At 41.0% G+C, this 17861-nt stretch overlaps 1 protein-coding gene across 2 annotated transcripts in view; it reads right to left on the reverse strand.

The window, feature by feature from the left end:
* The window catches only part of SMPD3 (sphingomyelin phosphodiesterase 3), a 104760-nt gene that overhangs the window by 18368 nt on the left and 68531 nt on the right, over positions 1-17861 (reverse strand). For both annotated transcript variants that reach the window (XM_042027457.1, XM_042027458.1), the window contains 2 exons: positions 16188-17808; positions 4146-4221 (listed from right to left, as the gene is read on the reverse strand). In XM_042027457.1, coding sequence (XP_041883391.1) covers positions 4146-4221; positions 16188-17519 — 1408 coding nt within the window. In that variant the 5' untranslated portion in view covers positions 17520-17808. The remainder of the gene's footprint in view (positions 1-4145; positions 4222-16187; positions 17809-17861) is intronic.

Consider the following 17861-nt stretch of genomic DNA (forward strand, 5'->3'; position numbering starts at 1 on the left):
TCCTCTCCTTAGGCTGTACTTTCTTCTGACATGCCATTGTTTCCTCATAACATAACTTTTAAGCATTGTGCTTGTTGACAAGAATGCAGTAAAATCCCGTTCCCCACAAAGTCCCAATTACATAAATTGCTTCATTTTCTAAGATGGGCTTTTACATTCCTTAATGGTGAAGGGTTTTTTACTCATTTTCTGTGAATTATCCATCTGGCATGGCTTCACCAAATGAGAAATAAAATACCAGGACCATTACCACATGGGCATAAAACTCAGGCAGCAACCTGTCTTAGATCAGTGTGAAAAATATAGCAAACCGCTTGACTGAAACACACAAAAGCAACATTCTCCAAAACAGAAAAATCTTGAGAAAAACAAGAGACATGCAGGCAAAATGATGTTGTGTCTGATAAGATGCACTGCTGTTACTAGAAAAGCATTAACTGCACAGTGACATACGTCTCTCTCTGAGGATGCTGAGCCTTTGTAACAGCCCTGTACAGCTTTTAACCTCAGGGCTCGACAGGTAAGCAGTAGCCTTGGAGCTCTGGGAACATGACTTTCATCTGTCTTTAGCAAAGTGTAGGACTTGTGACAGCCCGGCAGCCCTGACTATCCCCACTAGAGGTCACAGAAGTAATTGCTCTTCAGAGCACTACTGGGAGCCGGGGCATGAAGTCAGCTACATTTCCAGGACACAAGATGGAATCCCTCTAATGAATCCCTCTAATGAATGACTTGAATGTAACTGTTTTCTGAGATTAGTATTATCCAGCTCACTGCAGCTCTCAGCAGGTACTGCATGTATCCACGTGCAAAAGTTACTACTCAGACCCGAGTCTCAGCATCTCCCAATGATCAGTAGCTTTGGAGATGAAGATAAGTGAACTCATCAGACACCTAAGTAGAAGAGAAGCCAAAGCTGCATCCAGAACACTCAGGGGAACAGACATTTCAGGAACTGCTCCTGAAGTGAAATAGCATCAGTAAATATTAACAGAAGAGAACTAGGTAGTATCTCCCAACAAAGGTTCAACTTCTTAAATGTTCAGATAGAATCAGTGATCTGACTGCCTCCAGGAATTAGCCAGAGAATACAGATTTGTGCTAATTCCTCTGCACTCTTTTCTTCAGGAACTGGCCTGGAAAAATGCACATAATTGTGTTGTGACTGGTTCCTGCAGTCATCATCTCCAAATTCTCTGAAAGCTCCTTTCAGCTTCAAGTTTTGTGGAAGGATGAAAGGGTAATACGGGGAACTTCAGCCAGCATAAATAAATACTTCACCTTTGTTCATCGTAGAATAATCATACTTGCCCTTTCCATTCACTTTGAAAACACTTGAGTGAAACCCTGGCTTCAGTTAGAACTCAGGCAAGTACTATACACTGACTGTTCTGTCCTACTCTGAAAGACATTGGAAGGAGCACTATGGTTGTAGGACAAAGCAAATACAGGCCTAGTCGCAGGAAATTAAAAGATCTAGTGGAGGTGCTGCAGTATGGGATGTACTGTCAGGGAACCTGGGGAAGAAGAGCAAAAAGACTTGCAAAGTGTAGGATGTAAAGGCTAGTCACAAAGAAAAACTGTTTCCATGTCACAAACCAAAGGTTTCAGTTCACCTCTGAGACAAGCTGTGTCACACCTGACTATGTGCAGACCCCTGCACTTGGAACACTTAATCCAGGGTAGACTGAGGAAATAAAATAAACCAAAGTAAGAACAAACCACCTAAAAACCCAAAGGAACAAAGCCCCCTTTTATTCTGCCGGGTTACTTTTCAGCTAGGTCAGGTCCCCAGTCAGGTACAGTGCAGCCTTCGACAGCTGGGGTAACACAGCTGAGAGGAGAGGGAAGGACAGCCTGCCCTGGTGTGGATATGCAGGCTTTGCTACCTCAGAAACATCTGTGGAATCACTGCCTAGGGATGCTCAGCACAGGAGTTACTCCTGATTGCACAATTTGAAACACTGAGAGAGCTTTCTCAGTGCTGAGTTCTGCTTCAGCTCTGTGTTGGCTTGGGTACCTGAAACTGGGGCTAGAGAAGTGTGGGTTCCCAGCAGCTGGACTGCCAGTGGCTACATTCACACTAAATGCAGAGCAGGGATGTGAACAGGTTATGAGATAGCATCCAGCAGGCTACATCATTTGGGCTGGGGCTGGAGTAGCTTGAGGCTTACTGTGCATTGATGGCTTGGTGGGGTGTCTGAGAGCCGTGACTCAACAGGATTCGGGATGTGGGTGGATTCAAGGCAGCAAAACCTGTCCAGAACATTAATCACTGACTAATCAAAAGGCATAAAAGAACCATGTAAAATTAACAGCCCCATGGAAAATAACTACATCAAATCTCATTAAAGGATCCCTTCATTTGTCACTGAAATGCAACTATTTCCACAGTGGAAATAGTTGCATAGCAGCAACCAGTATCAGGCAGAGACCTGAGAAGAAAAGCTACATCTAATTCTAAAGTTTCTTGAAAAAGTTGAGGGTCAGGTCTGAACAAATGGTAGTTGCTCTGAAGAGAGTTGAGCCAGCACATCTCTTGAGAAAAGCATAAGTAGCTGGTCCCTGATCACAAGCAGTTGGATCATTTCACTTTATACTTATGTAAGTATTGGAACTGTCAAGTGTAAGTTTATGTATCCTAGAAGGGAAACCAGGTTGTACTCAGCTATGTATGACAAGATGATTTAAATGGCTGACCTTTTAAACACTGCTTGGTTTTACAGATACACATCTTTACATCGTTAAACTGGTCTTTTGGATAATTTGTTTAATGTGTGAATGTTACCAATCAAATGATGCAAATCAGAAAGCACAGCTCTGCCAAACTTATGAACTTTAGTTTTCCATTTCATTACATAAACAAATATGATATATCTAGGGACAGACTCTTAAAGCATTGTCTGCTCTATTTGAATGTAGTTTGAACCAGATAAACCTAAAACTATGAAGCAGGAAAAGAAAAGGTTGTGTTTTACCCGTGAACAAACTTTGGGTTGACTGTGAAAATAGAACATTACTTCCCCTTTCTTCTTCCCTCCCCCCTCTTCCTCTTTAGTATTTTAGGGATTTCACAATGTGGTTATCAAGGACTAACCGAGAATACATGACTAGGTAGTAAAAAGGAACAGGACTGAAAACTAGAAACAAAACCCAAAAAACTAAACTAAACTGGAACAGCAATAAATCTCAGCTCCACAAGAGCAATCTCACAGTACATTACCGTAAGTTAAAAATAGAAAAGTAGAGAAGGATGTTGCATTGTTAAAAAGTAGCTGAAAAATTCATTAATCTTTTTTAGAACCATCCAGTCTCTCTAATGGACTTGAGGGAGTGGCAGTTTTGTTCCCAAGTCCCAGTGTCACTGAGGCAGGGATGGAGCAGCAGAACGCTGCCACACGCTCAGCACACGGGTGCAAAGCTCCACCATCCACGTGCAGCCCTGCCTTGCCTTGGTCCCAGCACATGGGCTGTCAGCAGCCAGTCTGACAGGGCTGTCCTTCTTCCAGCAGCCAGGATTACAAGAATCACAGTCATGTTAAATAAATGAAGGGTATCCAACCCTCTGGCTAAATAAAATGCTGATCATACTCAAAGTAAAGGTCTGTATATTTGGCTTCTATTACTACACCTACTCTAACTACAGAACTGCTTTTAAACATATGACCAAGAGAATTTTCCAGTGAGTATATTAACTTGCTAATCATTTATGGATGAAATTTGCAGGTCAAAAGCCAGAGAATTTTGGCTTTTTCCACCAGAAATCAGCAGCTAGAATTAGTGTCCCAATATGTTTCTTCTGATTATCCCCCAGTTATGTACAAAGAAATTTTTGTTTATATGCTGATACTCACAGTACGGGTTATTAAATGTTGTTGAGTAACAATGATAGTAATGTATTTCTAAAATACCAGTATTTGGTTAAGAGGGAGCAAAGTTCCCAAGGGACATTTTTTGTTTGTGCCTTATGATAATTATTCTGGGACTGAAGATGTGAAGGGTTGGGTATACTTGTCTACCCTGCTTTGCAACACATGCTGCACTCAGAAACACAGGAGGGGCAACACTCTGGCTCCTTGTGCACAGTAATTCCACCACAGGCCTGGAAATAGTGACAAACTTAGATATGAATCTTAGGACAGTACCTGCAATAGCTTGCAAGTGAGTGCAGGAAATGTATCCCACAATTCTTTGGTCCTGAGGTGTACTTCCCACTTGCACCTGGAAGGGAGGAAATAAAAAAGGTGATTAATGGAAGAGCTCATACAACTCTACTTCCAAGCCCATCTGTGTAGCCTTTTTCACCACTCTTTCCAACTCCCTTTTGAAAACAGACATAAATACAAAACCACCAGAGACACACACTGGGGCTTACTGGTCTTATTGGGGCTTACTGGTCTTACTGGGGCTTGTGGCCAGCCCCTTTGCACATTACCATGTTCAATGTTTTGATTTTGATCTGCAACACATACAAAACCCTTACTTTCTCCTGTTCTTTGCAGTGCCCCTCGTTCCCTGTCCCAGCTCTCGTTCCTGTGTAAGATTCAGGCCCACCACTCAAGTGCCTTATAAAACTAATATCACCAGCAGCCTGATTCTTGGTACCTGTGTATGACTAGAATGTAAAAGGAAAAAATGCCACAGGCATCTAGGGAAAAGGATGAAACATGAAATAAATATTGGTTTTGATCATGTTTTCTCCATTCCACAGCAAGTGTTGGATTTTGATGGATTTTTTACATTCTCCTACAAAGGTGTTGGGGGCCTTGCGGTGCCTCAGCAGTGTTTGCTTCCTTCAGCTCACAGCACCAGCCCCCATGCCTGTCAAGCAGACAAAACAATATGTGAGGTCCTGTTTTTACACACAGAAAGGAAGGGCTTCCAGGGAAGCTGTAATGTAGCATAATTCCTCATCTATATCATAAGCTACAATCTTTTAAAAATGTACTTGCGAGTAGACACACAGGCAAATTAGAATCAAGTTCTGGTTTAGGTTTCCAACTCTACTGAGGATTTTGGCTTAGTTCAGGACTTAGCTGCAAATCAAAATTCCCAGTGATAAGGGGATCAAGTTTTGGATTGTGGCAAGAAACTAGTTTGACTGTATGGTTTTCCTGTTGACAGTTTATGTGGCAACACTGTATGCATTAAAGAAAATGCCCGCAGAGGAAAGTTGTACCCAGGGCTCAGAAAACACCGCCACAGATGACTCTACTTCACAAGGCTAGGCTCAAATTTTATCTGACACCTCTAAATAACAAGCAGAGCTCCATTTCATATGGACACAATTTTGTCAGCTTGGTTGGTTTTCTTGTTTTTCAGGTATTCAAGGACCATCTGATTCATTTTATAACTGAAAAGGTGGCTTTGCAGTAAGTGAATTTAGAAGTCATTTGTACTTAACAATGCCTTGTTAACTTTGAGGGTTTGTGCCAGCCAGGGGAGTAGGTAATGAACAACTGGCATTATTCTGTCCTCAGTCTGTTCAGTCCTTTTTTAGACAGTTTTACAAATAGTTATTGATGGTGTTCTTATTGCTGTTCTCATACAGCTAACCTGCTTCAGGGAGCCAGAGGGAGATAAGGAAAATGCAGGCAATCACTGGTGCATCCACCCCCACAGGAGGAGATTCTCCTGAACTCACAAGATTGCAGCAGTCTCAGAGGATGGGCAGCTCTGCTGGATGGCTGTCAGGGACTGCTGCAGGAGCTGCACTGCACAGACTTCTCCCTCCTCCCTCAGGCTGCCTGAACATCTCATTGTCACTGCTGAATCATAAGCAGCTTTCTCTCCAACTCTTTTATGCAACATATGCCATTCCAGTAGAAAAGTGGAAACCAGTTTATTTCCTTTACTGTCTAGGACAGGCAGGTGTATGAACTGTATTTTCCAAACTTAGTAATTCAAAACCAGGGTTTCTCTTCAACACAATCAAAAAAAATCCTAAACTATAAAAAGTCTCCACTTGTTTGCAAATGTGCAGTGTCTCCTGCAGCAGAGGACAAGTGTGGATGTCACACGCCTCTCAACGTCATCCTCCATAACCCTGGAAGGAAAATACTGCACATAAAGTGTTCTGCCTTTTAGCAGGAATGTGCTCCTTATAATCCCCTCATTGACTAAAGTAGATGGAATCATTTCAGTGTTTCTATTCAAAAAGCATAAAAGATTTAAGTCTAAAAGCTGAACATCCAAACATAAATTATAGCCCAATTGAGAAAAAGAAGTCAACTCAAACTGGCTTTAGAATTTCCTGTGCAGCCTTAATAGAGTGCCTGACAAGGCCTTGTACTCCTCAACCAACTTGGGTAAAGGATCACGCTAATTTCCATTAATCATAAATAAATATGTATTGTTCAGTGTGCCTGTGTGCACAGATCTGTGCTGAAATGGACTTGGGATTTTTTGCTCTCAAAGAATGGCAAGAAATGGCCCAGGATAAAGCCTGGCTGTGCTGTATGGAGGGGGCTGAGCGCCACAAATGCCCACAGGGATGGTGCCCCAGGGCTCTGCTGGAACACACAGTCCCATGGGGAAAGGAGAGGGGCTTTCATAAACACCCTGCTAATTAAAAAAATAAAGCTCAAAAGCAAGAGCTGAAGACCTTAACATAATTAGAATTTCCTTGGAAAGTGCCAGTATGGAAGTGCATCCAAAGCAGCTCGTCTCCCAGATTTCACATTTCCTCCAGCTTTTTTAACTTCTAGGGGTTTGCAGTTTCTTTTGAGTGGCAGTACTGATGGAAACCACTAAACAGAATATATTTGGTGTATAATCATAATGGAGGCAAATATTTGTGACAACTCCTAGGAGAGTAAACAAATACCTTTGCAGCCTCCTAGTCAGTTCCCCAGCTACAATAGAGGCACTACTGTATTAAATATGATCTGAAGTAAAATTGTAAGAAAAATCTCTTTATTCAGTCTAATTTGGTATTTCTCAGATGGACAAGGACTGTGGGTTGTGCAGACAGGAAACCTACTTGACCTCTGAAATATTCCAAGCCCTATAATTCTGCATAAAAACATTCTTTTGTGTGGCCAAGTACTGTAGCTATTTCAGACTGTTGCATTTTCCAGGGTACATTAGATGGTGGTGTCTCGGCCGGGGCAGCGACGTGGCAGCGTCACAGGAAGACAACACTGAGCCTTCAGCTCAGCCTCCAACGTGGATCTTGGCAGGAAGGCTCTACTTCCACCAAACCAAGTCAGCACTTCACAAATATAATTTTAGCTGCTTAACACAGAAGAAACTTCTACAGTCACATATACAAAGAAAGTATATGTAAACAAATAAGCCAAAGTGGCTCTGTCACCATAAGCCTGACTTGAGTTCACCTCAGCTGCTCTACATTGGTAGCTGTGTGTCAATAACACATTTATGGAATCATCCTTCTGCAGGGACCTACTTCAGATACCGCTTTCTAAAAATCATCAGCCAGTCTCAGTTGTGCCACGAGCTGCTTTTCTGTGTGTATGGAAATGTACAGGAAGATAATATCTAAATATAAGGTCCCAATGTTTTAAAACTGGGTAATTGTTACAGGAGGAACAAGGTATGTGATAACCTGTTAAACTCTAGTGTTACCTAGAGGAAAATTAAAACTGAGAGAACCTATTTGTGGTTTAATAAGGTGTCCCAGTTATACAATTTTCACATAAAAAATTAGCATTTTTCAAAATTATGCTGAAATATGCAAGATAAATTCCAATTCTCACTACATTTGTAATAATCAAATTAGTGAAACATTGAGAAGCTAAGAGTGGATTCAGATCCCTATTACACCACTGACCGCTACATTTTGTTTGCTCTTGGGAGGGGGGCATGAAAAGCTCATTACAGATGGGAAAGAGACTTTTTTCCTTAAGGGGGAAATCCTACTAAGGGTGTGTTTGGAATCCAAAATGCCAGTTTCTGCTGCTACATATTTATATTTGTCCCCTATCTGTAAATGAAATAAGTAAGTGCAAAACTGATCACTCTGAATTTTTGTTTTCCAAGTACTGGCTGTGTCAAGCACACAAAAGTACTTGACATCAAGTACTTTTTATTAAAAGATTTCATCTAAATGCTGTGGCACATTAGTGCAATCTGTTGGAGAGACCACACTGGGACTGTGCTGTGCTATGCAACAATGGGTATATTCCTAGAATTGTTTTGCAAAAGCTTGTCCTGTATGACTGAGGAGTGGTCTGTCCTCCACTGAGACTGGGATCAGGTAATAAACTGCTCATGAAAGAAATCAAGCCAACAAGGTTATGGCAGAAAGATTCTTGTTGACAGGGAAAAGAAAACTGATGGGTAGCAAGAGCTGAAATTTTAGAGCTACAGCAAGGGAAAATAACTTTAAATTCAATCACACTGCTTGCTATCATGGGAATTTCCTGAGCTAACTGGAAATCTTGCACATCTCATGTTTCCCATATGGTAGCATAGTAAGTATACAAAGCTGCAAGCTTGACAAATACCTTGTCTCTTAAGAGTTTATATTTACACACATCTGTTCCAGCAGTGCAAAACAATTTTATCACATCTGGATGTCAAGAAAAGCATCAACGGATACTTAAACAAAACCCATGGGAATGCTACCTTGAGACTGGGGCATTTCTTTACCACCTTGAAAAACAGCTTCAAACAGGTCATTGCTGTGTTAGTAAATCATCCAGTGCTGGGAAGGAAATGCTTTTAATGGTTAAAAATTTGAGTTGTGCATGAGAAATCTCACTTGATTAAAGAACCAGTCTAGAGTCTCAAATACTGACCAATAATATGTACACAAAGCCAAAATATTTGTTATGAGTAGAACTTAATCTTTAGTGACATTTTCTAGAGGCTTCATATTGCCAGGAGGGAGCCATTCAAAAAAATCCAAAATAAAGTAGATAGTTTCTTAAGTGCGTACCCTCCAAAACAAAGGAGTTATTTACATAAAAGTCCAAGCATATACCACTGCCCCTCTCTGCAGGGGAAGCAAATCGTGGTATGAGAGCTAAAATTTTGGCATACTCCTGGAAGAAGTTCCTCACAAAGTCTGTCACCCCAGAATCTCTATGTGGCCAATAAAGACAGATCTGGGAAAGGTAAATAACCTGCCTGTAACACTGAGACTCCTTCAGGCAGATGGGATCTCCACGGCCTAGCTTCAGCCAGTATAGTTTAATCACATCTTGGGCTGTAAATGAGCAAAACCATCTGTTTCATCTGCTCAGATGACCATGAAGGTGTCAATTTCACCACTGAAATAAACATGAACCATAGTACTGCTCCCTGCATTGCTCTTCTGAAGAGGGTAAGTCACCAAAGTACAGAGCTCTACAGGAAATTAATTCACAGTCATGACAGGAACCACACTAAAGATGGTCATATTATGAAGAAAAACTAACCAGGCTGAAAGCACCCCTGCATGATCTGAGGGAAAAAACCCCTCTCTCCCTAAAAACAAAACCATGAACATTGCATTTGTAAAGAACATCATCTGCACAGGGGCCTTGAGTAACCCTTTGTGTTGGAAGTAGAACACCCCAGACAGAGAGTAAGTGCAGGGCACAGAAACAGAATTTACAGTCAATGTGACAGTGACTTACTCCCACAGAAATATTCATCTTACCATATGTAGCCAATATTCTTTAAGTTCAGGGGAAGCTGCCTTAAAAAGAGCCTGAGATTCAACTGAATGACCGTGGATAAAGCAACTGCACATGTGCAAGGAGTGGTATTTCCACACACACTCCGGGTTCAGGCCTCTGGGGTGGGTGCTCTGAGATGTGCTGGTAACAGGCTTTGTCCTCCCTGTTTCCACTGCACTGGGGATGCCATTATGTAATCCAATGTAATTATAATGAGCAAACAGTGAGGAAGAGAAGAGAAAGAAATGGAAAATACAGTTTGTTTTCTTTCCAGTACAACATTTGTGCAATCTTCCAAATTGTATCTACCGCTCCTGGACTTTTTTCCCATTTCAGCAGATTTCCAATACAAGCAGGAGAATCGGCATCAAGAAACTGACTGGAACAGTCAAACTCTGTGCCCAAGTCTTCATTCCTGTTACTGTTAAGAGAAGATGCCAAGGAGAACTTGCAGCTGCTCCCATTCCCACTTCAAACATTCCTGTCCCACAGAGATGACTTAGATTAGTCATAACTCCCAAGAAGGATGTATTTTTGGTTAGCTTAGACATGGTACAAAAAATCTATCTTATTTTCAGTCCTTTAACAGCTCTGCCTTTTGCCTTCAGAAATATGTAGCAGCTCCTAAAGAAGACACATTAGTTAAATCCCTAATTTATTATTATAAACATGTTATTTAAGTATATTAAAGAAGTTAAAAATTTTATAGAAGTCAGCTCAAAATTGCCTGGTGCTCTGCAATTCTTTCTAGCTACATTTGCACTTGATTATTTCAGAATCCCATTTTTCCCACCTGCCACATGACAACAATTACTGTTCCATGACCTCAGAATGTGTTATCTGGCAAGGCTTCATTCAGCTTATATGTGAGGGAAAGTGGCTATAAACTGGTGCCACGAATGGAGGGCTCTTTCTTTTCTAAAGAGGATAAAGCCCACAACTCACATTTTCTCAAATCTGTATTTCATTCTGCACAACAGTTTTTATTTGTTCCCATTAATGAAGGGGGAAAGGACTGTGATTAATAACATTAATTATATCAAAGTGAAGGAACATGGTACAGTGCCATGGTAGGGTCTTTTTGTTCTTTTTTTAAAAAATTGGCAGTCAGTTTATTGGAATCCATCCAATTCCTGCATTAACATTTTACAGCAGAAACTCAGCACATGGAAAATGTTTAGGTTACCCTCCTGCCTTAAATGTCACAGCTTTAGAGTAATCTAAATAAATGCATGAGCAGCACTAGACATTTCTTTTATACATCTTGGGATAGCTGTAGATACTGGAGAACTGATCAAGGATGAGGAAATCTAACCACTGAAAACTCTAGGTGTTCTTTTACTGGGGTCAGAAAGCAGCCATTCCCCTTTCCTGTGCACTCCTGAGGTCCAAAATGTTCCCCTCAACACAGCGTGGAACTTCAGCAGCTGCCCCTTCAGTCCCAGCCGCAGCACACATGGGCTGGCTTGGGACAGCAAAGGCAGCTTTCATTACCCAAGCAAAATGCACTGGCATCAGAAATATCAAAATGGAGAATCACAGAGGTTAATTCAGGGAACCCTCATTTTCTCACACAAAGCAGGCTCCTCAAGAGGAGAGAACAGTAAAAATTGTGCTTCTAAGCAGTTTCACAATCAGAGCTGCTGCTCCTTCTACCATCTGTTACTACCATATCAGCTCTTTGGAAAACAAGTTGAGCTTTGCACACAAAGCAAAGGTTGCTAGGTTTCCTTTAAGCAATGAATAATAACACGTTCTCTGCACAATTACTGTGCTCCCTGAGAACAGCCTTCATTTTCAGAGAATTTGAAAAGTAAATCTGTTAATAACCTTAGGAATTAATATTAATTAAACACAAGTTCTTCCAGAAATTTAGCAAAATCCACAAGAAATTCTTTTTCCTTTTGGTTTTGAGGAACACTATTAACTGTTGAAACTTCCCACATCAGACTGTAGTTTTGCATTATGTTCGCATACTGTGTTTTAACTAAGAATTCTTATTTTTGCTAAAACTGACTCTCTTGGCAGATGCCAAAACCCAGAATAGCTTCCTACTAGGAACAGTAGGAAGAACTGTGCCTTCTACACAACATACTTTTGTATCTCCCAGTCCCATTGGGAGGAAGAAGCCTTCAAAACCTCTCTCTCAGTTAACAGCCATTTTGAGAAGGATGCCTCTTTCACTCACCTCCCTACTCTGTGCATCTACATCCCTTGGATATCTCAGATTTACATTACAGTTACAACTATTACAATTTAAGGATAAGAGAGGCAAATTTTGTCAGCAGAAGTGAGTTTTTATTAGATGGCTACACCTGGGAAAACATGGACAAACTCACCAGGTCAAGTTAATGATGCTTTCCAGTTTTGTTGCATTACTGTCCAAAACTAACACAGCATCCATGGTAGAGCATAGCTAAGGCTCCACACTAAATCCTCTGTCTAAAGAAGGATGTTGACATTTTGACACCTTCTAGTAAATTACAGACAGGTGATGCATTACACAATTTCTGCTCAGCACTCATTGACACCTTTTAAACTTGATTTGACAATGTTGATTTGTAAAATCAACATCCAGTTTCTGAAAAGGATGCGTATTTTATAACTCCCTTTAAATCCATCAAAACCACGGTGCATTAAGATTATGTGTGTGTCAAACCAGCAGCTGCAGAGGAGCTGAGGCCACTGCAATCTGCCCCACGTTACAGACAGACCTGTCCAAGCCAGCTCTTCAGAGCCAGTCACCAGCACAGCATCTGCACCAGTCCCACTTCCCACCTCTATCTGCAGCAGAGCAGCAGCAGAGACAATGGGAGTTATAAAACCTACAAAGAGACTCAAGGGCTCTTCTCTTTGGCGTTTTAAATTAATGTGAAATGCTACGCTAGAACAGAGAGTCACGGCAGAGTCTCCCAAGGGCCCAGACTGTCAAAGTATGAAAATGGATTGGATGATTTCTGTATTTGCTAACTTCTCCTCCGAGTCTTTAATGGCAACTAGGAACAATGGTTTAACACTTCAGACATGAAACTGTAACTTGGATGTGACATTTTCCCCCTTCATATATGCTGCTTTTTTCTGTGACTGTGTTTCTCTTATATGCCAATGAGACCCTCAGATTGGAGTTAGAAACACTAGTAGAGTTTGAGGAGTTCCAAGTGCTAAATGCAAATTAATCCTCCAGCCTTGCAGAAAATGGACTTCACACAATAGCTCCTCACAACTACGTCATTCTCATGTCTTTATCCTGACCTGGAAAGCATCAGCATAAACAGATGGAAAAACCAGTCTGACCTCTGTCAGGAAAATGCCAGCAGTAGCACCTTTTGTGGGAGACAACCTTAGGAGGAGAACAGAGGCAGAGGTCTCCATATAGCTGTTATGCAGTATGAAACAGCATTAAAAGCCTCTGTAACTTCCAGCTTGGCTCCTTGGTTGTGACACCCTAGGTGTTAAGCCACAATCAAATCACTTTACCTTCCTGTACTTTAGTTTCCCCTTCTATTAAGCAGATATTGACCTTTCTTCATCATGCACTCTGAGATGTAGGAATGAAAAGCTGTAGGTAAGAGCTGATTGTTATTACAGCTACTAATAATAATAATCCTTGAGCTCTGTAAGTCTCTCAGGTAAAATAATTTTGTATGACTAAGCAAATCTCTCAAATCCTTCCAAATCTCTACCTGAACTTTACAATATAGATAGTGAAGACAGGGCAGGGAAGATGAGGGCAGTGGAAAATCATTTCTTATTCACTGGAAACAGGACCCATTCAAAAGCAAAAAAACGTGCAAAACACTTGAACCAGGGCAGTAGGGATCTGTTTTGTGACAGAGTCCCCCTAAGCAGTTTTGTCATTTTCAAATTATTTCAACTTTCTTCAAATATTTAGTTCTGAGACCTTTAATTTATCTCCTTAACAGTTATATTTGTAGCAAGGAGACAATCATACTTATTAAACATTAATCAGATTCTTTCTCTGAATGTTCTTCTGAATTTAGAGCTGGGTCTTTCTTAAGGTTCAGAATAATTGGAATAAAGGATTCATCCTTCCCATGAGTGGAAACACTAACTGGCTTTATCCATATCTTCAAAACATGTGAGTCTTCTCCCCTCAACTTCTTTCCACAACTTTTGGCTTTTAATCAGCACAGAGAACAACTGCTCCTTTACTCAGATATGGAAGCTGTGTAAGGGGAACAGTCCTCATAAGAATCCTTCCAAAACAAAACTCAATTGATGCCTTTTCTACTTCAGAAATGGGAACGCTGCATTCCACAGGAATCAGGAACTTGAAAACCCAGGGTTTGCATCGGACAGAGACTCAGCTCCATGCCACTATGGAGTGGGAAGCAATTTGGACACTCTTGTTCTACAAGGCTCTCTTGCTTTCTTCAAAACCAGAGAAACTCTAATGTAGGTCTGGCTGGTATTACACACATTCAAAATTCTGTAAGAGCCAGTAAAAGTCCCACCTGGAAGCAGGGAGATGGGCTGTCCATTGGGAATGGCAGAGTACTGGCCAGAACAACACCTGCCAACCAGAGCTCTGATCCCCTCTGCCAGCTTCCTGCTACCCCAGTGGAAGAGCTCAAGGCTTCTGAAGGTTAGTGCATTGATTCTCCCTGACTTCAAAAATAAACCAGGCTTTTATTTATTGTATGTAGTTTTTGTCTCCGGAGTCCACACCCACTGAGCTGCTGATTAAGCACCACATCAAGAAAAACAACCTCTAAACCTACCTTATTTCAAAGACAAAATTAAATAATTATTCCTACTTTATGTTGTTGCTGTCATCAAAGAATGACCTATGTACAACTGGTCATTTAATGTACAATTAGGATAGAAAGTAAATTCATGTCAAGATAGACTTAACTCAGAATGAAAAATATTTTAGGTATGAAGAACCTACATCAGAATGACACAGACAGGAGGAAAAATATTCTTATGGCTGGGCAGAATTCTGTTATATTTAAAAGAATGGAGTCATCTTTGGAACTTCATAATAATTGGCCTCTATTCTCTGCTCAACTGTAACATTATTTAACAACTTGGATCCATAATTAAGTTCATCATCCCAGTGGAATCTTGAAAAGAGGTTTAATTTTCTGCAAGAGAAATGGAGACATTGCAGCCTGCCTAGCAGGGTGGCAAATCAATGACACAGCAATGGGCAGTTAAAAACAGATTGGTTTTAATCTCTTAATCCCCCATATATGCATATGTTCAAGGGTAGTCTTTGTGACCCTAGAAATATTTATACTGCACAACATCTATGTTCATTTTCTGCTTGCAGCAATTTATGATGAAAAAATAAATTGTTGCTGATTAGAAACACATAAGAGTGCAACATAGAGAGCTTAGACCCAGTTTTTGGAAACCTGTATTCAGATAGGGATTGGCTTTTCTCTATGTCAAACGTATATGAAATACTGAACTATCATCAGACCTAAAAATCTAATATTTGGGTGGGGTTTTTTTTACACAAGCCACAGTACCAAAAGTTTTTGCTTTGTTTAAAAACTACAGATGGGGTACAAAGCCTCCCACTGATCCTTATTCACAATCCATATCCTTAACGGCTCTTAATGCCTTTTGTTGAAGACTTGTGACTAGAAAGAACATATAATTTGAGCATCTGATGTACTTTGCCAATATTAGAAAAGATGTTCAGGTATGTTAGTCAAACCCATTCCAAACAGTGACAAAATCACAAAATCTGAAATTCAGTATTCTGGAGATTTTCAGATCTTTCTAGGTTTGGGTCTACAGACTTGGATCTCTGGCAAAATGTTTTGATTCTTGATTAAATTAGAAGAGCCCACGTTCCAGTTCAGAAAAAGCACAGCCAGATTCTCCCAAGAATCAAGCATAAACAGCTACTAGTCTTGGAAAAGCAAATCATTGCATGCAGACTTTCATTTCTGCTTTTCATGATTTACAGACATATAACCTCAGGCTTCCTGTTCTCTCTACCATTAGTTAATTTAAGTAAATTGTGTTAATGAAGCAAAAAAGCTCTGCACTCCCCAGTGTCCCAGGCATGTTTGTCTTGTTTACTCTTCTTCATATCTCTCCTTACTAATTCTTTTGCAAGCAAAAGAGCAGCGTAGCCATACATGTCACTGCAATTCTTTTAGTTTTATTATACTGACATTTAGACTTTTGATTGTCTTTTGATTGCCAGACAAACACACAACGAGCACAAGCTGGTTTCCAACAGTAATGCCCATTGTACTGTACTCACGTTATGAAGCTTAGAATCTACGCATTTTATTACAAAGATTTCTGTAAAGAAATTCATGAAAACCACTTCAAATTTTGAGTCTTGAAATTATACTTGAGTTCTGCCTCCAAAAGTCCATCATTATTTCACACACATCCATCATTTTAACACAGGCCACAAATCCATATATGGTTATATCAATAACCCATTAGGTTATACCAGGAAATCTCAATCTGAATATTGCCTCTTTGAGGTCTAAAGAAATGAGAAAACAATGTAACTTTATAACTTGTCACATGTACAGTCAATATTTACAGCTTCAAAAAGCCTCTTACCTTGAGAAACAAGGCTCCCTTGGAAGCCAAGGAGTCCATTCCTCTTCCATTGGGGTAACAGTGATAGGCAGCATCCATAACAGGATAGCGGCTGGCAAAAAGTAGACCACTGTTCACAAACTTAAAGCTACAGCAGCCATGGCAGCTGTAGACCCCAACATCATAGACAATGTATTCAAAATAGTGATGGAGCTGCTCTTTCAATTTCTCTGCAGCTCTTTTGTCAAACACTTCCTGCAAGCACAGAAAGTCCAGGTTGGCAGGGAAGAAAGCAGAGATCTCATGATCAAAGGTCTCATCTGTGTGTTTCTTTTTCCGCACTGAAGTCTTCTTCATGATTGAAGCTTTGTAGAGGAGCTTGTTGTTGACAGTGCTCTGGTCCACTGTACCATCTCCAACACGCACTTTGACTAGGGACTCTCGTGAGGCAGAGCAGCTATCTAAACTCCCAGAATCTCCTTCCTTCTGTTTGTGGTTTGGTGTTTTCGAGATCTCTGCATCACCTTCCAGTGAGGGCTCTGCTGGGCCGCTGGCACGAGCCTGGCCATTGATGGTGTCTGTTTCCGTGTCTGACATGTGGCCATTCTCCTCTCCATTGATACGGACAATGCAAGTGTTTTCTTCTCCCTCATGTGGCTCTCCACTTCCACCTTTATCTTCTCTGCTCTCCTCGCCGTTGTTTGAGCCACAATTGTCTCCTTTATACTCCATTGATGTTGTCCTTTTGATGCCAGCATTAACAGTACGGTTATCTCCAGCCTGGGGGGAGACCAGGCTGCTGAAACTCGCTGCACTGATGGAGGTGTTGGTAGGAGAATCTATGTATATTTTAATCTGTGGCCTGCTCGCCCCATTCCGGATCCTCCGGCCAATCTCTTTAGCCCTGGCCTGTGTGTTGAAAATGTTATTAAATCTTGCCAGAGAATCGGGCAGCAGACAAACATTGGCACTGCCAAAGCAGAAGCTTTTCCCACTCCCTGCAGCCTTCCATTCAGTGAGCAGTGTGGCTCCATTGGCATGGTTCTTGTCTTTCAGTCTGGAGTAGATATAGGGCCTTCTGGCTGACTGGAGTGGGGACCAGAGCAAGAAGCCAATCAGAGCAAAAGGAAGAGAGGCTACCAAGAGTGCCAAGTAGATGGGAGTGGTAATAATGATGCAGAGTGCATGAAAATAGCATGGGTCATCTGCTCTTTGACGTTTTTCATAGGTGGTTGGAACAAAAGAGCCCACGAGCCTGTCTGCTAGCCAGTAACATGGGAAAATCAGGCCCCAAGAAAAAGAATGCAGAACTGACAGAAAGCTGTTGGGAAATGGAGAAGTGTATAAAACCATTGCAACTCAGTTATGACAACACTTCAGGGCCTACTACATGATGTCACTCTGTCAAGCATCCATAAGAACACTGGGAGAGGGGTCAGGGAAGAAAGGTCCAGTCAGGAGTTTGTTTTTTTTCCAGTGAGAGTCAATAACAAAATTTTAAGAGCACCATTTCACTGTGTTGGAGTAAAAATGAAACAAGGCCACTGTTTTCGTCTGGCTTTTTGGCATCTGTATTTGTCAAAGGATGTCATTGTTCACTGGGGGCTGCCATAATGAAACTCTCCAGAGGCAAAACAGAAATCTGTAGAAACAAAAGACAAAACATATTGGAAGTTTAAGTAACACTTACTGGAA

Source organism: Corvus kubaryi, unplaced genomic scaffold, assembly GCF_017639235.1.
Source record: "Corvus kubaryi isolate FWS band 111438036 unplaced genomic scaffold, C.kubaryi_AGA036_p1.0 37300, whole genome shotgun sequence".
Classification (NCBI taxonomy): Eukaryota; Metazoa; Chordata; class Aves; order Passeriformes; family Corvidae; genus Corvus; species Corvus kubaryi.